This window comes from Anabrus simplex, chromosome 2, assembly GCF_040414725.1.
Source record: "Anabrus simplex isolate iqAnaSimp1 chromosome 2, ASM4041472v1, whole genome shotgun sequence".
Classification (NCBI taxonomy): Eukaryota; Metazoa; Arthropoda; class Insecta; order Orthoptera; family Tettigoniidae; genus Anabrus; species Anabrus simplex.
The window spans coordinates 287,430,883-287,453,904 of NC_090266.1; the positions used below are offsets into that span (position 1 = coordinate 287,430,883).

At 41.3% G+C, this 23,022-nt stretch overlaps 1 protein-coding gene across 1 annotated transcript in view; it reads left to right on the top strand.

Annotated features, from left to right (window-relative positions):
• The first annotated feature begins 1,153 nt into the window (after nucleotides 1-1,153).
• The window catches only part of LOC136864059 (solute carrier family 25 member 35), a 100,969-nt gene continuing 79,100 nt past the window's right edge, over nucleotides 1,154-23,022 (top strand). Inside the window, exon 1 of the mRNA XM_068226147.1 lies at nucleotides 1,154-1,855. Within this exon, the coding sequence (XP_068082248.1) occupies nucleotides 1,478-1,855 (378 nt within the window). The 5' untranslated portion in view covers nucleotides 1,154-1,477. The remainder of the gene's footprint in view (nucleotides 1,856-23,022) is intronic.

The following is a 23,022-nucleotide window of genomic DNA, read 5'->3' on the forward strand; positions in this document are numbered from 1 at the left end:
TAGCGGCCACTCACGGAGGCCCGGTTTCGATTCCTGGCCCTGGAACGAAATTTCAAAAGTGGTACAGTACGAAGGCTGGAACGGGGTCCACTCAGCCTTGGGAGGTCAACTGTGTAGAGGGTGGTATCGATTCCCACCTCAGACATCCTCGAAGTGGTTTTCCACAGTTTCCCACTTCTCCTCCAAGCACATGCCGGGATGGTAACTAACTTAAGGCCATGGCTGCTTCCTTCCCTCTTCCTTGGATATGCCTTCCAATCTTCCCATCCCCGACACAAGGCCCCTCTTCAGCATAGAAGTTGCGGCCGCCTGGGCGAGGTACTGGTCATCCTTGCCAGTTGTATCCCCCGACCCGCAGTCTCACGCTCCAGGAATCTACCCTTGAGGTGGTAGAGGTGGGATCCCTCACTGAGTCCGAGAGAAAAGCCAACGCTGGAGGGGTAAACAGAGTAAGAAAAGAGAAAGAAGGAACGAAGGTAAATACCCGACATAGAAACGGAAAACTAAGACGAGAGTGTTACCTGCTTTTAGCCACTCCGTAGTTTTGTCCTGGTCTACAGAGAATTCGTGAAATGATAGTGTCCCTTTGCTTTTTTTCCTGTTCGGAATACAAAAAAGGCCCACAGAAATATATATTCGAATATTTCCTAACACAGTTAAAGAAAAGCAGATCAACACACCATTAAAAAACGAATTAGCACATAAATTAAAATCCTTGTTCAGGACGAAGTTACAGCGAGAAATCACTTTGTTCTTGTTTCCATAAAATTTCTGCTCGAAGTACGAAAAGGTGCACAAGAATGTCTCAAATTCCAAGATTTGTAAACATAATTTAAAAAATATAATCACCACACTACACAATGAAAAATAAACTCACTAGCGCATAACTATCAGGTTTCATTATCAAGCCAAAAAGCACCTCATTTGCGAACACATTGCCAACATTTACGATAGAAAAATCAAAAAATTAAACTGGAAATGCGGCAATTTGCGGTATACTGCTTCCTGTCAGTGGGTAGTAGGCCAGTGCTCCAGCGGCATTATGGTGAAACTTTCCAATTACAGCTTTATGCTGGGCTTCACAAGCGATTGTCAAGGCCGGTATAAGGAGCGCAGCGAGGTATCCAGTCGGCCGTGCTCGTAGCAACGGTATTACGCGCTCCGCTCCCAATCCCAACTCTGCTTTCGACTTGACTTTGTAATTATAACGAGGTTCAGATTGATAGGAAAAGAACGTATTGTTTCATGCGTCTAGCTTTATTTCATACGTATGGTAAAATCAATTTTTTAAATTTATATTTTTTGTATGTACCGACGGAAGGAGAACGACCCGAATTATGGGTTATGATGTCATGTGATATGGAGATGTCACATGGTGATAGATATATGGACTCCTTAATGCAAGCGTTATATAAACGCGTGGAAGAAAAAAATAATCTGCACATAGTAACTGGCCTAGCAGTGATATGTTTCGTGCATGATGGAGTTCCTAATCGGCGGCACTGCAGCTATAGCAGCTGGATTTTTTACCAATCCTTTGGAGGTTGTTAAAACCAGGTTTCAGCTTCAGGGCGAGTTACAGAGCCGAGGGATGTATGCTGTTCATTATAAGAACTTTTTTCATGCGTTTTATGCAGTTGCTAAAGCGGATGGGATTCTGGCACTTCAGAAAGGACTTGTTCCGGCGCTATGGTATCAGCTATTCTTGAACGGAGTGAGGTTAGGAACGTATCAGTTCGCAGAGAAAAGGAACTGGACAGTGAATAAAGATGGGTCGACATCTGCCAGCAAGTGTATAGTTGTAGGTGCTGTTGCAGGTTGTGCAGGCGCTTTCACGGGCAGCCCATTTTACCTGGTGAGTGCCGAACTCTGTGAGATTATTTCATCTCATTTGCGATCGTGGTATTCTTCCAAGACAGTGGAATGTACCTACGGCGAAATTGCCAGTATGTGACAATATAAGGACGCACCTTTAGGAAGTAATTTCACGCTTAGTATAGTTATCTTCTAAACCATTTTGGTGTCCGACTCGTTGGCTGAATGGTCAGCGTACTGGCCTTCGGATCACAGGGTCCCGGGTTCGATTCCCGGCCGGGTCGGGGATTTTAACCTTCATTGGTTAATTCCAGTGGCTCGGGGGCTGGGTGTTTGTGCTGTCCCCAAATCCCTGCAACTCTCACACCACACGTAACACTACCCTCCACCACAATAACACGCAGTTACCTACACTTGTAGATGCCGCCCACCCTCGTCAGAGGGTCTGCGTTATAAGAAATAGCCACACAAAATCATCATAATTAATTTTGCTTTTAGATCAAGCATTCAGGTCAATCTAAAGGGAGGTGCAAGAAAATGAAAGAACAGCAGATGTTTTCCTTTTAAATATAGGTGTCTAACTTAATTTTACGGAACCAAGTATTTTTGCTCCATGAAATTGTTGCCTTGTAAGAGAAAAAATGACTGGGCATGAAGATTAACATGACTTTCCTCTTCTTGGTGCTTACCATTTTTGGGTCCCCCATCCCCACCCCCGCACACACTATGGTATGCCAACTTTTAGTTTCCGTTTGGGTATGAAGATAAAGATTACAGTATTGGATTTATTTATTCTTTTATATTGAGTATTTTGGCTATGATTTAATTTGACCACGTGTCCGAATGATTTCAGGGTGTTATCACATGTTGACTGACTGAAAAGCCAGAATTATTGTTTTGATTTTTAACTGGACAACAGTGACATTTATGGCGTCAAAAGAAAATCTTATCTATTGGCAGTCAGGTAAATTATGTACACTATCTAATCAAAAGTATCCAGATACCTACTCGAAACTGCCCTCTAAGTGTTCCTCTCATACACTGCCCAGTATTGGACATTAACATCTTGCGGTCTTTTATGCAGCTTGAACTCTGCAGGGGATATTGTCTAGCAAGTGTTGAAATGTCCCAAGGGGAATGGCCGGTTAACACTGTAGCAAGCATAGTTACTGATGTGGGTCATTATGATCTGGAGCAAATTTGCTGTCCTAGTTCATCTCAGAAGTTCGATAGGATTGAGGTATGGTGCTCTGGGCTGTCTAGTCCATTTCTGGAACCTTATTGCCTACAGACCACTCATGAATAGACTTCACTTTAAGGCAGGGGGCATTTTTATATTCAGAATGAAAATCCAACCAAGCTGTTAATCAAATATGATCAAGAAGGTTAAGAAGTGTTTCTCGATGTGTACCAAACTAGTGAGGAAGATGGGGACATCTATTGCTCATAGTTGCTACAGAGGAGGAGGACCTGCTCTGATTGTGTGCTAGTAAACTTATTCTAGAAGCTAGCAAATATTTTTACAGGACTTTGAATGCTGACGTACACAAATAAAACTGGACACTGTAGTGACTGAAATATCTGTTAAATGAAGTGATCTTGCAGCTCAATTGTTCAGAATTTATTTTCGTATTTTAAAAATAAAGAATCGCAAGATCAGTTTTTCAAACAATGAATGTTACTGATTAACGAAAAATTTTAAAAAAACTTAAAATAATGTGCATCTTTGAAAACCTATTAAACTTTATGCTCCAGTGGACTGCTGTAGCAGTTAGGAGAGAGCTGTGGTGGGTAGCTGGTGGACTGCTGTAGCAGTCCTGCAGAAGCTGTGCCACACACCCTGTGTACTGCTGCAGCAGTCGAGTGTTGTTCGGCTTTTCTCTGCTTTGCTACTGTAAACTGCTGGAGAAATTGAACCTTCATGGTATCTAGTGGGTGGCTTGTGAGTCTATAGTTACTCGTAGTCACCAGATGTCGGGGCAAGCATTGAGAAGGTTTAGGGTTTGAGTGACCTTTATTCTCATCACTTGCTGCGTAATAATTGCTGTTCACTGCCAACTTGTTAGCAATTCTATATGTAACTTCAATACATTGTGGTACTATATTTCATAAAACATGAAAAAGTGTATACCGCAGATGAATCGTATCGGGTAATGATTTAGAAGAAAATGAAAACTGAAATATTCCGTACAGCATGCATGGCCAACTGCCATATCCACATGTCCCAGAAGCCTTGCGCCTGCTCTTGTTTTGCTGGAGTGAAATGGTTAACATGTACATTTTTGTAATTTAACATGAATTAAGTTATACAGTCCTACTTCGTACAGGCTATAATCAGAAAGATCAGAAAACTACCTGATTTGCAGTGATTTTTCAAAACATTAAACTATTATTTGCTATTGGTTTTATACTGCACTGATTCAGACAGGTCTTATGGCGACCATACAATGGGACAAGACTGAGATTAGGAAGGAAGCAATTGTGGCCTTAATTAAGGTACCCCTCAAACTCCATCGCACAACAGCCCTGAAGGACCGTGGTTTACCAAGCGATCTCTGCTGAGTCCAAAGGCCTGGAGATAGGAGATGTTGTGTGGTTGGCACATTGAATCCTGTCGGCTGTGTTTCTTGGCGCTCTAACCTGGGGCTGCTACCTCACAATTGGATAGCTCCTCAATTGTAACCACATAGGCTAAGTGGACCTTGAACCAGCCAACAGATCCTGGTAGGAATCCCTGATCTGGCCAGAAATCTAACCTAGGACATCCGGGTAAGAGGCAGGCACACTGCACCTACACCGCAGAGAAGGAGGTACCCCTCCAGCATGAAGACCAACCATCTCTAGGGCTGCCGACAGTGGGAATTCAAACTTGTCATTTTCCGACCCCCTGTGGGTGGGGGAACGCAGACAAAGAATATGTCCATGGTATCCCCTGCCTGTTGTAGGGGGCGGCGGAAAGGGGCGACCAAGGGATGATTGATTTAGAACCATGAGACTACTTGTGGTTGGTACCATTACGTGAGGAATGGTAGAAATTCAGTATGTGCGGCATAAGTTTTATAGCATCATAAGGGATTTGAAATGTTACAAATCTTATGTGGAATACCTTGTAGAGAAGAGATGTGCTTACTGTGACAGCCAGGGACCCACCCACCATCCCCAAGAAGTACATTTACTTTAATAACCTAATATAATTTATCACATGCCATTACATTGCTCAAGCGTGCTGTAGCATTTCCATTGGCTGAGATGCAATCGGATATGACATCATTCCCAGCAATCAAGTGAAATGCATTCCGTTAACAACCCGTGTGCAATAAAAACACAACTAAATGCAATCTGTAACAAAACAATGTACAATACAGACCAATATTTTTGTGACTAGCAGGCATGGTAAACTATGAGGGGGGATAAAATATAAACAGGATTTTATTTCTTATTTAAATTTGTTTATTGAAAAACACAAGGCAATTACAATTTATTTTTCCACATAGTTTCCTGCTTTGGAAATGCAACTGTCCCAGCGTATGGGCAGCTTTTGATGCTCTCATTGTAAATGGAACAGGGTCGCGTCACCAGCCAGTTGCTCACAAAGTCTTTCACACTCTTGTCATCTTCAAATCGTTGTCCTCCTAGAGCTGCTTCAGGCGGTCCGAACAAATAGAAATCACAGGGTGATAAGTTCCGGCTGTAAGGAGGATGATCAAGTATAGTCCAGTGCATTTCCTGTAGCTTGGAGACAGTTAGAGCTGTAGTATAGGGCCACACATTGTCGTGAAGGAGGATGACCTGTCGAATCGGTTGGTCTTGTCTTTTGCGGCGATATGCAACCCTCGCCTTGTTCAACAGCTCGTGGTAGTAAGCAGCATTGATTGTGCGTCGCTCATGCAAAATGCCTCGCCAATCGAAAAAAATGGTTGCAAGAACCTTGCCAGCTGACAGTCGAGTCTTGGCTTTCACTGGTGCTGTCTTCCCTTTCTTCTGCCACTCCTTATTGGATTGTTTGGATTCGGCAGTGTAGTGGTGGACCAGTGTTTCATTGCAGGTGATGATCTGACTCAAAGATGCGTCACCTTCTTCTGCAAACCTTGCTGTAAGCCTCTGACAGACCTCCAAACGTCTCAACTTCAGATTTTCGGTCAAAAGATGACGGACCCTTCTGGAACACACACTATGGAACTCTAGGTCGTTTGTGATGATTGTTTGACAGCTCCCATAACTGATTCCGACTTGTTCTGCAATTTCTGATACTGTCGCCTGTCGATCGCTGTCAATAATGTCTTTAACCACATGAATGTTTTCGTCTGGAATGCTGGTCCAAGGACGGAGATCATGTTACTGATTTTCCACACATTCTTGTCCTTCCTTGAACTTTGTATGCCAGGCAAACACACGTGTCCTTGACAATGTTTAATCACCGAACTGTGCAGTCAATCTCAGGCAAATTTCTGCCATTGTAACTCCTTCACGAGCAAGAAATTTAAAATTATGCGTTGCGCAGTGGAGGAGTGCACCTGTTGCTCTGGCATCATGAGCGTTACAGACGAAACGGCAGGAAATATCTAACAGCACACACTTCCCACTCCTAACGGTCTCATCTAAGCATGGCAGAAGTGCAGGGCCAGTCCTACCAACTGTTGATGTTCAGGAACAAAAATCCCGTTTATATTTGTAAGCATGTAAGCATTTAGAGGTCTGTCAGAGGTATACAGCAAGGCCTTCGTACTTTAGCCTTTTGAATGCGCTACTCACACCAAACGGAATGCTAGAGGCCTAACAGCCGTTTTGCTTGGCCGTCACAATTTCGTAAGTTCAAACGTTGGCAGCCTTGTGCACCGCTCGATCACGTCCACAGCGAGAAGTTAGCGAGAAAGAAACAAATGACAGTGTAATCACACGTAGACGTCTGCGCTGAAAATGTACTGCAGTAACTGAACTTTTGCCTGAGGAACACCATTGGTCGACGTTACTTGCAGCTAGTACCACCGTCATGAGCAATGAATCTCATGCTGATCCATATTGAAAAGCAATTACAAACAGGGAAGCAAATGCTGTAAAGGTTCCTCCTATTCAATATTTTTTTTATATTATATATAAAAGTTACAATTATTTGGTATTAGTTTCGGTCTCCAGAGACCATCTTCAGTCGAAAATTGTTATTAAGACAAGTCATGACAAAACTGGTGTGTACAAGGCTAAAATTAACAATATTAGAGTGTATTGTCAGAATTTAAATAAAGGTTAGGTTAAAAAATGTATATATAAAAAGACATTCCAGAACATGTGATACAGATTCATATAACAATTAGTAAATCCTAGTGCATGGCTAGGTTATTAAAATGCAGCAAAATGTTCATCACATTTTTGGTAAAAGTTGTTTCTTGAAGGCTTAAATTAAAAGGTTAAAATAGCAGCACCTGGATGGTTCATCTTAAGGTCTAGCAGAATAAGGTTGTGTTTGATCAAATATGAAACAGAACCATGTAACGTTCAAATGGGGACATTCTTGTGTAGAAATAGTGTCAAGTGATATATTTTTGCTTTCTAAAACGGATCGCTGTTAAAGATTTATTCCTATTATGTACGTAGATGAAAGAAACAGAGCGAAACAAATAGTTGTTGAATCCAAAAAGAAGTCATGGGAAGATTTTGGTAATAACCTGGAAAGGTTAGGTCAAGCAGCAGGGAAACCTTTCTGGACAGTAATAAAGAATCTTAGGAAGGGAGGGAAAAAGGAAAGGAACAGTGTTTTGAGTAATTCAGGTGAACTCATAATAGATCCCAGGGAATCACTGGAGAGGTGGAGGGAATATTTCGAACATCATCTCAATGTAAAAGGAAATCATCCTGGTAGTGTTGCAAACAGCCAAGCTCGTGGGGAGGGGGAAAATAATGTTGATGAAATTATGCTTGAGGAAGTAGAAAGGATGTTAAATAAACTCCATTGTCATAAGGCAGCAGGAATAGATGAAATTAGACCTTAAATGGTGAAGTATAGTGGGAAGGCAGGGATGAAATGGCTTCATAGAGTAGTAAAATTAGCGTGGAGTGTTGGTAAGGTACCTTCAGATTGGACAAAAGCAGTAATTGCACCTGTCTATAAGCAAGGGAACAGGAAGGATTGCAACAACTATCGAGGTATCTCATTGATTAGTATACCAGGCAAAGTATTCACTGGCATCTTGGAAGGGAGGGTGCGATCAGTCGTTGAGAGGAAGTTGGATGAAAACCAGTGTGGTTTCAGACCACAGAGAGGCTGTCAGGATCAGATTTTCAGTATGCGCCAGGTAATTGAAAAATGCTACGAGAGGAATAGGCAGTTGTGTTTATGTTTCGTAGATCTAGAGAAAGCATATGACAGGGTACCGAGGGAAAAGATGTTCGCCATACTGGCGGACTATGGAATTAAAGGTACTGTAGATTATTAAAATCAATCAAAGGCATTTATGTTGACAATTGGGCTTCAGTGAGAATTGGGAACATGCATCATTTTCAAAAATATTTTTTTTGAAAAGTACACCAATGAAATAGTACGTAAACGTATTACATTGTTGTATGTTGCCTTGTTTTCTACCATTAAAAAAATATTTAATAGTGCCTTTCCGCAAGGCGAGTGAAACGGCCTCTGACGTAAGCGGCGCGCTGTGACGTCACGATCCAGTACCGCATAGAGCTCTACCAGCCGTTGTGCATCAGCCGTTGCTAAAAGCCGATCGTTTATTATTCATGATCGCAAATAACTTCGAAATGACAGAAGAAAGGTTCAAAACAGCACAGTCAGACAATCTACCATGTGTAGATGTCATCATTCTTGAAAAATGTGACTTTTGTGGCCGCAGAAATTAGCGGATAACAAGCAAGTTTGTAAGTGGCGTCTTTTATATATGTGCAATGTACTGTAACCCATAGTATTAGGATAACAACGAACCTGGATAGATATCACATCACTTTCAATATTTCCTTCTGGACTGATTCCCCTATTAAAGAATAACATTACATTTTCGGGCTTTCAGCATTAGTAAAGTAAGAAATCGGATTTCAGCACTAACATAAACATATAGGTAGCATTATAGTACTAGTCCGCTTCTGTGGTGTAGTGGTTAATGTGTGCCACTTCCGGAGGCCCGGTTTCGATTCCCGGCTCTGCCATGAAAGTTGAAAACAAATAGTACGAGGGCTGGAACGGGGTCTACTCAGCCTCGGGAGGTCAACTGAGTAGAAGGGTTTCGAATCCCACCTCAGCCATCCTCGAAGTGGTTTTTCGTATTTTCCTACTTCTCCTCCAGGCACCTAAGGCCACGGCCGTTTCCTTCCCTCTTCCTTGTCTATCCCTTGCGATCCTCCCATCCTCCAACAAGGCCCCTGTTGAGCATAACAGGTGAGGCCGCCTGGGCGAGGTAATGGCCCTCCTCACCAGTTTCATCACCATACTCAAAGTCTCACGTTCCAGGACACTGCCCTTGAAGTGGTAGAGGTGAAATCCCTCGCTGAGTCCGAGAGAAAACCAGCCCTGAAGGATAAACTGATTAAGAAAGAAAGAAAGAAAGAAAGATCATAGTACTATAGGTCTATAACCTATCATTTCTAAAAAAATATATATTTATGGTTGGGGCAACTGGCCTACCCACTTCCGGGGCCCATGAAAGAGAATTAAATATCTTTGTGGAGGGAAAAAGTTAAACATGATAAAGATAAATATGACTTCATCTAGTTTTCACAAGTTGGGCTGAGTGGTTCAGACCTACATCACTATTTTCACCTGTGTGCAATTATGTTATTTATTTCATTAATATTATGATAATTATTATAATTGAGCATTGTTAACTTATAAGACCCCAACAAACAAGCATTGGTTTTGTGTAGAGTTATACATTTGTTAAATTCACGTTGTTTCCTTTCATGATGTACACGCCTATTCTTTGTTACATTATAGACTATTTAGATATAGCCTAAATTTCTTTACCAATTTTTTTTTTTTTTTGCTAGGGGCTTTACGTCGCACCGACCCAGATAGGTCTTATGGCGACGATGGGATAGGAAAGGCCTAGGAGTTGGAAGGAAGCGGCCGTGGCCTTAATTAAGGTACAGCCCCAGCATTTGCCTGGTGTGAAAATGGGAAACCACGGAAAACCATCTTCAGGGCTGCCGATAGTGGGATTCGAACCTACTATTTCCCGGATGCAAGCTCACAGCCGCGCGTCTCTACGCTCACGGCCAACTCGCCCGGTTCTTTACCAATTAAGCTCTTCAATAAAGACATACATAACTGTCCCATGCCAAGATATATTGGTAGAATTAGAGCTGTCAAAATGGTTCATAACCCCTTTGATTTATTATCTTGACATGGATCACCCAAAACATAGGTTAGGTTTGGAGAATACTTTAATAATCAGCATTATTTAATGCACTGTTTATTACTTTCATATTCCAAGATGTAATTGAAGCATTTAAATAAAGCATCATACATTAAAATTTAAAGTTTTACCACTAGAACAGCTGACATGGAAAAATGATTTGAAAATTCAAACAAATTCATCTTACGTTAAAATCTTCAAAAAAAAATAAACTGTAGACTTTTCCGATATATCACCAGCATTTTTCCGGCTCGCCAAAATCCATTTCTCCCTAGTTTTAGCGTCTTTGGAACATGTATAAACAATTTGTTTGGTATGGTATGCGATGTGCTATTGCACATCGGAACGCTACACCATTTATAAGTTTTCTGCCTCACTGTCTGCGCAGGATTCATTTTAAGTCTAAAATATACCACTCAGATTATTATCCGATGTATAGACCTCGAATTTAATCATACTAGACACTAACGTAAAGTAGAAATACGCAAAGTGTATCCTGCTTCTCACAGCGCACTATGTGTTATTTCGTCTGCTAATTCAGTCAACCTGTACGATGACGTCAGACCAATGAGATCGCGTACTTGCGTGACGTGACATTTTCGTAGATTTTTATCATGTTTGGAGTTATTATTTGTACATTCTGATCACATTTTTGAATTCTGCACGAAATTTTGAATCAGATTAGCATATTTTTAATTAAAACCCCGGATCATGCATGTTCCCTATTGATGGTAGAATGAGTTCTTGGTTCAGGGTACTTACAGGAGTTAGACAAGGCTGTAATCTTTCACCTTTGCTGTTCGTAGTTTACATGGATCATCTGCTGAAAGGTATAAAATGGCAGGGAGGGATTCAGTTAGGTGGAAATGTAGTGAGCAGTTTGGCCTATGCTGACGACTTGGTCTTAATGGCAGACTGTGCCGAAAGCCTGCAGTCTAATATCTTGGAACTTGAAAATAGGTGCAATGAGTATGGTATGAAAATTAGCCTCTCGAAGACTAAATTGATGTCAGTAGGTACGAAATTCAACAGAATTGAATGTCAGATTGGTGATACAAAACTAGAACAGGTCGATAATTTCAAGTATTTAGGTTGTGTGTTCTCCCAGGATGGTAATATAGTAAGTGAGATTGAATCAAGGTGTAGTAAAGCTAATGCAGTGAGCTCGCAGTTGCGATCAGCAGTATTCTGTAAGAAGGAAGTCAGCTCCCAGACGAAACTATCTTTTCATCGGTCTGTTTTCAGACCAACTTTGCTTTACGGGAGCGAAAGCTGGGTGGACTCAGGATATCTTATGAATAAGTTAGAAGTAACAGACATGAAGGTAGCAAGAATGATTGCTGGTACAAACAGGTGGGAACAATGGCAGGAGGGTACTCAGAATGAGGAGATAAAGGCTAATTTAGGATTGAACTCGATGGATGATGCTGTACGGATAAACAGGCTTCGGTGGTGGGGTCATGTGAGGCGAATGGAGGAGGATAGGTTACCTAGGAGAATAATGGAATCTGTTATGGAAGGTAAGAGAAGTAGAGGGAGACCAAGACGACGATGGTTTGACTCGGTTTCTAATGATTTAAAGATAAGAGGTATAGAACTAAATGAGGCCACAACACTAGTTGCAAATCGAGGATTGTGGCGACGTTTAGTAAATTCTCAGAGGCTTGCAGACTGAACGCTGAAAGGCATAACAGTCTATAATGATAATGTATGTATGTATGTATGTATGTATGAAGCTTAATGTATGCAAACGGTGTTGATGTTTGGAGCACAATAGCATGCCGGAGTGTTTAATAAAAACAAACAGGGAAGCAAGAGTCTAGTTCCACTGGGGCATGTTATTATGCTCCAAAACTCGGTACCGTTTGCTTACATTAAGCACCGGCCACCATGCAAGGAACACCATGAGACTATGTTACCTGTGATTAATACCAGTATAGGAGGAACACCATGGTTCTGCTTTTCCATTGATTAGTACTATTATGAGGAGCCAGTGACCTGGATTTTGGACCCCTTTTGACAGTAAACATCATTTCAGAAAATAAGACATTGTGAATTGGATTCATGGTCATTTTTTCATCATAATTTGTTTCATATTTTAGTAAGTGGATACATTTTGAAGTTTTAATTATCGTTTCATTCGTTGCACTTCGTACCATTAGGGGCCAATGACCTAGCTGTTAGGCCTCTTTAAACAACAAACATCATCATCTTTCAAATCCAATCTCACAGGTGTGTGGCTCAAATTACACTGCTAACTCAATCGGTTCAGTAAATCTTGAAATTGTTTTCTTCAGCAGTTTATGAAAATTCAGTGATCATAGTTGTAGGGATTGACTTCACTACCTGAACCCTGGCTGAGTAGCTCAGACGCTAGTGAAAATTGGTGGATTTGATCTTGGCTCAGCCTGTTGGAATCTAATGATAATCCACAGTCTGTTTCCAGTCATTCAACCAGGTCAGGGATGGAATGAATGAAGCCCCCATCTAGCGCCGAGGATAGGAAATGTGCCGGCTGATGAAGCCTGTTGCACTCCTCTGGGGCAATGATAAATGACTGACAGATGAAATGAAATGATAATGGAGAGTGTTGCTGGAATGAAAGATGACAGGGAAAACCAGAGTGCCCGGAGAAAAACCTGTCTTGCCTCCGCTTTGTCCAGCACAAATCGCACATGGAGTGACCGGGTTTGAACCACGGTATCCAGCGGTGAGAGGCTGGCGCGCTGCCACCTGAGCCATGGAGGCTACTGTTGGAATCTAATGGTGCTGAAATAAATTAGCCTCGTGTCAGTAGATCTACCAGCATATAATAGATCTCATATGGGATAAAATTCCTGCACTTGGCATCACTGCAAACTATAAAAAATTCTTAATGGGACATAAAACCAGGAGGCCTGACCCTGTTATTGACTACCTGAATGGTAATATAACATTAAAATATTACAAAACTTTCAGGGTGTGGATTACTATAGTCATGTCCTAGTTCATAAACCATTGGCAACAATGGAGTTGCCTAGTAAGTGATCCTCAGAGTCAGGATACCCATTGCTATGGAATGAAGTGGGCATTTCATACATATTCTGATGATGGCCCTCGTGTTCAGGCGGCTGGGACTATACAATTCACCGGGTCCCTAACCCATTTGAGGAGATATTCCCACAGGTACTATGTGTAAGTAGGATAGCATGCTGGCTCACAAAATTGACTGAGCTCAAAATATTTTAAGCAAGCCTTGGACTTATGGGAGTAACAGAGGCCCACTTCCATTTAACAGGTGAGGGACTCCTTGGAAATAACTTGGCAAACAAAATGGAATTCGATGGGTAGCTATCAATATTAATGGGGCTTATGTAAGTAAGATGGAGAGAAAGAAAGTATAACTGGCCGAGTCAGCAGAGAGGATGTGTGTGGTTGTGTTGGGAGTAGGTGATATTCAGGTAAGGGGGAGGAAGTGATAGACAATTACTAAGTGTTCTCAATAGGTGTTGAAAAGGTGGAGTGGAGTAGGTCTAATTATAAGGAATACTATTGCATACAGCACAGTTTTTGTTATGCATTTAAATGAGTGAATGATGTGGTTAGATTTAGTAGTTGGAGGAATAAGGAGGAGAATTGTCTCAGTCTGTTCACCATCTGAGGGTGCAGATGAGGAAGATGACAAGTTTTATGATGCACTGAGTGACATTGTGATAAGGGTCAACACCAGAGATAGGATAGTGGTAATGAACGATTTCAATGCAAGTGTTGGAAATGTAACTGAAGGATATGACAAGGTGATGGGTAAATTTGGAGCAGATATGAAGGCTAATAGGAACAGGAAAGGTTTACTGGATTACAGTGCTGTTTATTTTTTTTTTACGTCGCACCTACGCAGATAGGTCTTTATGGTGACGATGGGATAGGAGAGGCCTAGGAATGGGATGGAAGCCGCTCCCACTATCTCCCGGATGCAAGCTCCCAGTTGCGCACCCCTAACCACATGGCCAACTCACCCAGTTTCTGTGCTGTTAAGGGATTAGCAGCACCGAATACATTCTTAAAGCATAAGGCTATTCAGCACGACTTGTGGGAGGGTTGGGACGACAACTCCATAATAGACTATATATTAACTCTTTTTATTTTTATTTTTTTGAATTCAGAAAATCTGTTATTGTGTGCAGGTATTCCAGGTGTTTGTCGATGATACAGACCACTTTGATCTGTAGTAAACTAATTGTCTCTAGGCCTAGGATAGAGGAAATGAAATGTGTCTGTAGACGATTAAGTGTAGAGAATCTCCAGGGCGAGAAAATTAGAAGTATGTGGATATGATTAGTGAAATGTTCCAAAGAATAGACTGTAAGCAGGTTCAGGATATATGGAAAGAGAAAGGGTGGCATACAGGAAAGTTGTAGTTGAAACAGCAAGGGAATGTTGAGGAACAACTATGTGTAAAGTGATGAAGTGAGGGCAGTTTGTAAACGTAAAAAGAAAGCGTATCAGAAATGGCTCCAAGCAAAGATTGATGCAGTAAGGGAATTGTATGGATATGAAAGAAATGGAGCAAAACAAATGAGATCTGAAATGGTGAAATATAGGGGTGAAGTAGGGATAATAATAATAATAATAATAATAATAATAATAATGCCCGTGTGGGGATTTACCGGTTACCTCCATCGGGCGCGTCCCATTGGAATTGGGGAAGCTCGCTGGCTCTGCCGCCAGCAGAGTCAGAGGATAGTAGGGAAATAAAATACCACCGTGAAGAAAAATACCGGTCCCTTGCCAGGGTTACGGCGAAGACTGGTAAATGACCAGAAGCCAGAAAGCATCTTGAGGCAACCTTTAGGACTAACAACCCTAGTTGTAAAAGGATGGGTGCCCGTCCAAAGCAAAGTCAAGTCAAAAAGCATGATGGCACAACATTTCAAGAAACATACCTCAGGGGGTAAATTTTCGGATAAATCCATCGTCGTGAATGCCACGGCGCACGAGTCTCGTTCGGATTCTGGGGGAGACTCGACATCATGCAAGAGACGAGTGGGAGTGTCTCGGTGTACCCTGAAGAGTCAAAAACTCACGCCAAAATCTAAAACCTTCCTAGCAACTTTCAACATAAATTCACTTACACAAACTGGCAAGCTGAAAACCCTCACCAAAGCTCTTCACGAAAATCAGATATCCCTAATGGCCCTACAGGAAACAAGGTACCCAGATGAAGAGATTTTTGAATCCGAAGGCTACCGATTTTTCAAGAGCAAAGCGCAAAGAGGAATCCTCAATGGAGCTGTGATGCTTGGAACTGCGTTTGCTGTTAGAACCAAGATCCTTAAATCAGTTGCAAATTTCGAACCTGTGAATGACAGATTGTCTATACTCACAATTAAATGCGCGAACAAAACATACGCTCTAGTTAACGCACATGCTCCTACAAACGATAAGAACAAGTCTGATCCAGACGAAGTTGATAATTTCTGGGACCTACTGGATGAAAAATTAAACAAAATCCCCAAGCATCATGTCAAGCTTCTTTTGGGTGACTTCAGTGCCCAACTAGGTCGTGAACAGAAGTACAAGAAAGTTATAGGAAATTACCCTGCTCACAAAAGAACCAATCCCAACGGCAAAAGACTGGTGTCCATTTGCGAAAATCACAACCTTCATGTCATGTCGACCCACTTTCGCCATCTACCCAGAAAGCAAATGACTTGGCGTTCTCCCGTCCAAGCTCTCGGAGAGTTCCAAATTGATCATGTTGCAATCTCCAGGAGAAACAGCCCTGAGATTATGAATGTCAAGGTAAAGAAAGGCATCAATGTGGCCACAGATCATTATATGTCTCTTATCAAATTCAAACCAATTCCTGCAAACACAAGGAAGACAACCAAACAGATCACACGCTTCGACAATGATAAACTTCGGCACAGGGTCGAGGAGTTCCAGGAGAAGGCTAGACCAAATGACTGTGACTTTAACAACGCCAAAAGTCTCCTTGTTGAGGCCGTCAAAGACGTTGCAGAAATCAAGAGAAGCAAAAAGCATGCCTTGTGGAATGGTACCTGTGAATCAGTCCTCCAAGAAAGAATCAATGCATGGAAACAGTACTACTCTACGAAATCAGAAAATGATTGGGAAACCTGCCCAACGTGCCCAAGCAGCTAGGGTGTTCAGAACTGAGAAACGTAAATACGAAAAATCTCTCATTGAAAAGATAGAACAAAACATTAGGAAGAATGAAAGCAGAGAGTACTACAGAGCCTTCAAATGCAAACTCGCTGGCTATAAACCACCATCTCTATGCTTTGAGCAAAAGGACGGCACACTGGCGACGTCAAATGAAGAAAATTGCAGCATTCTGGCAGATTACTTCAAGAATTTACTTAATTGCTCTAAACCACAAAGCGCCGTTGAGACCAAGGAACCCTTACTCAGGTACCCAGATTCCAGACCACCCGACAGAGATGAAATCAAGCGCCACATTGCCCGTCTCAAAAATAAGGAAGCGCCGGGGGAGGACTCGGTAGTAGTAGAACTAGGGAAATATGCCCCAGAGGAATCACTTGATGTCTTGCAAAAGCAAATAGAAGAAATTTGGAACAAGGAGACCCTACCCGAAGATTGGAAAATAGCTTTGATCCATCCATTACACAAAAAAGGCAGCATGAAGAACATCAACAACTACAGAGGAATATCTTTGCTACCCGTGACTTACAAAATTCTATCACTTGCCATCCTGGAGCGTTTGGAAGCACAAGTTGAACATCAAATAGGTGAATACCAAGGAGGGTTCAGAAAAGGTCGCTCAACAGCTGAACAGATCCAAAATCTCAAAACGATCATCAGATATTGTACACTAAGGTCCAAGCAGTATGTGTCTGTCTTTGTGGACTTTAAGAAAGCGTACGACTCCATTGACCGGGAAGTCCTGCTAAACATCTTAAATGAATTTGGAGTTGATTTAAAACTGCTGGCATTAATTAGAGCCACCCTGACCGATACAAAATCCAAGGTGAAGTTCCATGGATGTCTCTCGCATTCCTTTGATATCAAAACAGGAGTCCGACAAGGTGATGGGCTATCCCCGATACTCTTCAACTGTGTTCTTGAAAAGATCATCAGAACCTGGCGGGTGAGATTACAGGAAACCAACTACAGTCAAATACTTTAATATGACAGTACGGGACAGCTTGCTGTTTTCAGCGAGAAAGTCGATAGTGCTGCTACCTACACAGCTTGGTGTGACCAACTCTTCAATAACATATTGCTATCTGTATGATTCTAGGCGCACTGCCGTGTTATTTATAATGTATCAGTGTCTGTCACTAAATAATCTTACATTGCAGTTATATTCCAAGAAAAGTGTTATGCGCTGAACAAATTACCCAGCAAGATAATGGGCATGGGAACTGATAAGGACTGCAAGTATTAAAAAAAGGTAATGACCTCGCATCTGTGTTGAGGTTACATTCTATGCTCCTTATATTAAGAAAATCAATCAAATACTCTACTGAAATGTTAGTGGGACCTAAAACCAATAATATTAACAAATATGGAACTCTAGTATACTTGAGGGTCCACATTGTTAAACAGTACCATAAATTTCACAATCGGAAACTTGTGGGCCTGTAGCGTAATGGTAGTCTTGAAATTGAAAATTAAAGGACATGAGTTTCGAATCCAGTCACCTTTTTTTACTGTAGGAAAATAATAATATATTTTTTACGTCCCACTAAGTACTTTTACGGTACTTTTACGGAGACGCCGAGGTGCCGGAATATAGTCCTGCAGGAATTCTGTGTTGGACCTCTTCCATTTCCCTTCTGATTAGTGTTAATAGAGGATGGCTGGCCAGTTGTACTTCCTCTTAAAATAATCATCACCACGGAATGGTCAGCGTACTGGCCTTCGGTTCAGAGGGCGCTGGTACAATTCTCGGCTGAGTCGGAGATTTTAATCGCGTCTGTTAATTCCTGTAGATCGAGGGCTACGGATTTGTATTCGTATTCATACGCATCTTCAAGTATATACAACACATCATACAGAAAATAACCACAAAAACACGCGATAGTGAGTATGGTATATATCCCTCCACATATGATTGCTGTTAGGAAAGACATCCGGCCGGAAAACTAGGCTAAGTCCATACAAAATCCTGCGCTAGGTAATTGAGAAAAGGCTAAAAAGAAGAGAAGAGAGTAGTTGTTAAATATTTCCCCAAGAGGCTGGGTGGATCCTCAAACAAATTCTGCTTTATAATTTCTAAGACAGCGAAAAGCGCGGCTAACATAATGCTCGTTTGGAGGTTTATGAAGGAGGCATTTCATATATTAAAATTTCATTATTATTAGTATTATTATTATTCAATTATTTTAACAAAAATATTTCCAATGAGTGTAGTGCATTCCTCTCCCGTTGGTCTTGACTGTAGCATACACAAGTCTGCAGTTCACACCAACACGCTAGATGTCACCACCGTCGCTGTTCGCACTCCACTCAATGCTGTTGAGATAGAGCTGTCCGGTATTGGTGTATTAAAGTATTTGCTACAGTCCATTGAGAATAGGAACCAAATCCAAGGGGATCGCAACAGACTGCTTAGCATTTGCCGATGATATTGCTATTCTCTCAAACGACATAGAAACCGCTAGAGCTCAAGTTGAAATTTTGAAGGAAATTGCCGAACAAACTGGTTTGCAGATATCGTTTGAGAAAACAGAAGTAATGACTAACATCAAAGAGGCTCCACCAAAACTCCATACAAAATACGGGGGCATCACCCGAGTAGACAAATTCAAATACCTGGGTGAGATCATCATGAAAAATGGGCTGGACAAAGAAGCACTTCAGGAGCGAGTACGCAAACTGGAAATAGCCTACCAAACACCCTGCACAATCTACAACAAAAAATGCCTTTCCCAAAACACCAAGATATGTCACTACGAAACAGTTCTGAAGCCAGTAGTTCTATATGTAGCCGAAACCCTGTCTCTAAACGCCAACAAAGGACTCCTTGAAGAACTGGAGAAAAGAGAACGCAAAATTGTGAGAGGAATCTTGGGATCAAAGTACAGAAATGGAATCCATCAAAAGAGATCCAACAAGGAAGTCTACAGTAAAATAGAGAAAATTACCGACACAATCAGAAAAAGACGGGCACGATTTTACGGTCATCTGAAAAGAATGGACGGAAGAAAGTTAACTAAAGAAATCTTTCACTTTTTTGATTCAAAACCACAATTCCCTGGTTTAGAAATACCAAAGAAGACCTGCAAATGCTACATATCTCAGCTGAAAACGCCCTTAACAGGGATCTCTTCCGCAAGAAAATATTGACGAACGGGCTAAACCGAGGCGAGCAACCGAAGAGAAGATACGGTGCCCCTTGTACAGAAGAGCGTAAGCAGGCTCACTCACAAAGAATGAGGGAAATTTGGGCTCTAAAGAAGGCCAAGTTCAGTGTCAAATGCAACAAGACTTAACGTGGTCCTTGATGGCCCCAGCGAATTATATATATAATAATAATGGCCTCAGCTACCATGTGCAGACATTTCAATTTGGTGCCATCTGGCTGTCTGCTCGTCAATTTCGACGTTCTGTTTTACTCTAAACCTACTAGGTGGCAGACCAAGTAAACTGAAACTCTCTTGGGCGTCTATGGCTGAGATTTAATGAATTTTGTTGGGCAAACACCAAATGTGTCACTAGAGATCTTTTACATGCCGACATCCTACAACATAGAGTGTCGAATGAACTTTTTTCCGCCCTTCAAAAATCTGACTACCTTTGCTGGGTTTGAATTTGCTATCTTTGGATCCAGAGGCCGACACTCTACCACTAATCCACAGAGGCAGCTAAGGAAGGGATGGAATGATTTCACAGAGGAATAATATTACCATGGAATGTTAGTAATGTACTGTACCTTCTGATTGGATGAAAGCAGTAATTGCATAGTTCTGTAAGCAAGGGAACAGGAAGGATTGCGTAAACTATTGAGGTATTCTGATCAGTATACCACGTAAGGTGTTCACTGATGTTTGGGAAGGGAGGGTGCGATTAATGGTTGAGAGAAAGTTGAATGAAAACCAGTGTAATTTCAGACCACAGAGGGGCTGTCAGGATCAGATTTTCATTATGCACCAGGTAATTGAAAAGTGCTCCCACACGAATAGACAGTTATGTTTATGTTTCATAGATCTAGAGATGTCATGTGATGAGTACAGAGTTTTACCTGTATTGAGAGATTATGTGATTAAGATTAGATCATCATAAGCAATGTTCGGCTCCATGGCTAAATGGTTAGCGTGCTGGCCTTTAGTCATAGGGGTTCCGGGTTCGATTCCCGGCATGGTCGGGAATTTAACCATCATTGGTTAATTTCGCCGGCACGGGGACTGGGTGTATGTGTTGTCTTCATCATAATTTCATCTTCATCACTACGCGCAGGTCGCCTACAAGAGTCAAATCAAAAGACCTGCATCTGGCGAGCCGAACATGTCCTCGGACACTCCCGGCACTGAAAGTCAATTGCCATTTCATCATGAGCAATCAAAGGGATTTATGTTGGTGAGAGTTCATGGTAGAATGAGTTCTTGGTTTTAGGTAATTACAGAGATAAGACAAAGCTGTAATCTTTCACATTTGATCTTCATAGTTTAGATGGATCCTGTGCCGCAAGTTATAAAGTGGCAGGGAGGGATACAATTAGGTGGAAATGTAGTAAGCAGTTCGGCCTATGCCGACAACTTGGCCTTAATGGCATGTTTCTGAAAATCTCCTGACTTGAAAATAGGTGTAGTGAGTATGATGTGAAAATGAGCATTTCCAATACTCCAGAAATGTCATTAGCGAAGGAACTTGAGATAATTGCAGATCAGTTTGCAGATACAAAACCGGAACAGGTAGATTATTTCATGTATTTAGGACGTGTATTCTCCCAGGATGGTCCCGACCTGGCAGGTGCTGGACAACAGGAAATGAAATGATGATGATTCTCCCAGGATGGTAGTAGTGTAAGTGATATTGAATCTAGGTGTAGCAAAGCTAATGCAGTGAGCTTGCATTTATGATCAGCGGTATTCTGTAAGAAAGAAGTCAGCTCCTGGACAAAACTATCTTTACACTGTCTGTTTTCAGACCAAATTTATGTTACGAGAGTGAAAGCTCATGGACTTGTGATATCTTATTCATAATTTAGATGTATCAGATATGACAGTAGTGGGAATTATTGCTGATAAAAGCAGATGAGAACAATGGCAGAAGGATACTTGGAATGAGGAAATAAATGCTAATGTAGAAGTAAACTCAGTGAATGAAGCTGTACACATAAACCAGCTTTGGTGGTGGGTTATATAAGGTGAACGGAGGAGGGCAGATTACCTAGGAAAATAATGGACTCGGTCATGGAGTGTAATAGAGGGAGACAAAGGTGGCGATGATTACACTCAGTTTCTACTGATTTAAAATTAAGAGGTATGAAAATAACATGTCTGAGAACCATGGCTAATGTGAATATAGTTTACCACGTTATCAGTAGTCACTCGGCTGTTATTCAGGATCTTATCATGCACTTGTTCAATATTGGCATCAGTTACAGCTGCATATGGACGCCTGGATCTTTCCTCGTCCTTCACGCTCATGCGACCCCTTTCGAACTGTTCACTCCACTGGTAAACACTTCACAGTGGCAAAAAATTGCCCCCATATTATTGCTGAAGGTCTTCTATGAATTTCCGCTTCTGGTACACCCTCAGACCACAAAAAACCGATTACGGAATGCTGTTCTTCCGTGGTGCAAACAGGGTGTGGTGAAGCCATCTTTACGTTGCAACAGCGCAAGCTGTACTGATCTGATAACGCTGAAACCTGCCACAGACGTAGACAATGGTGCCATCTAGCTGCTAGTGAGCACACAACGCCATAGAGCCAACCTAAAAACAATTAGAGCAAAATTGCAGTTACTTATTGACTTGCCTTATTTTTCAAATGTGAAGTGCTAAGCATGCCAAGATTATGATAACTTTATCAAATCAAACTAAAGCTTTTAAAATATCAAATTACTGATATTGACTTAACCTTAAGACAACAACTTCTTTGACTTTCTATTTTTTATAGGAACTTCATATTTGATGCTTATCAAGTTCAAAGGAATTTACGTTACTGAGAACTCAAATCATCCAATAATGTTTCAATATTACTTTCAAGATAATCAAGTGGACAATGTCTTCAGTATTTTATCAAGATATTATTGCTTTTCATTTGTTCAGGAAAGGTTTCTTCATACTGATGAAATTTGTGAAAACTGCAAGAAGTTTTTTCCCCCCTGCTCTTTCCTTTGAATAATTTGAGCCCATGCTACAGTTCTTAGAGGACAGCTTCCTTTACTTAATCATTTGTAGCTCTTTCAGTTGCTGTCTGTTTTTTTTTTTTCCTGATAACAATGTAATTTTCTTATGCATAAGACTGATTTTTTACTATGTACATTTTTTGCAATGCCAGCAAGTTTACTCTTTTAACATGAAAAGGAAATCCCTTTTCTACTTTCCCAACCTCCGTCTTTGATGTTAGTTTTAGCTCCTCTGTAAATTCTTGCAGAACCTCCTAACGACCACACTCTATTCTCCATACTCTTCTTTCTTTCCATTCATCTCTGCTGTCTTCAAATGCTTCCTCATGCAGGGATCTGTTGTCATTCATCCTTCAATAAATAATCATTACATTAATATATTGTACGTTAATGATCTCAGAATATCTCGAGAAGACTGACAGAATTAAAGTGGAGCATATTTGCTGATTATGTTTTGATCTGGGTATGAGCTAAAAGTAATCAGAAACAAGAAATCCTAGAGACTGAATTTATGAGCTGATGAGAATA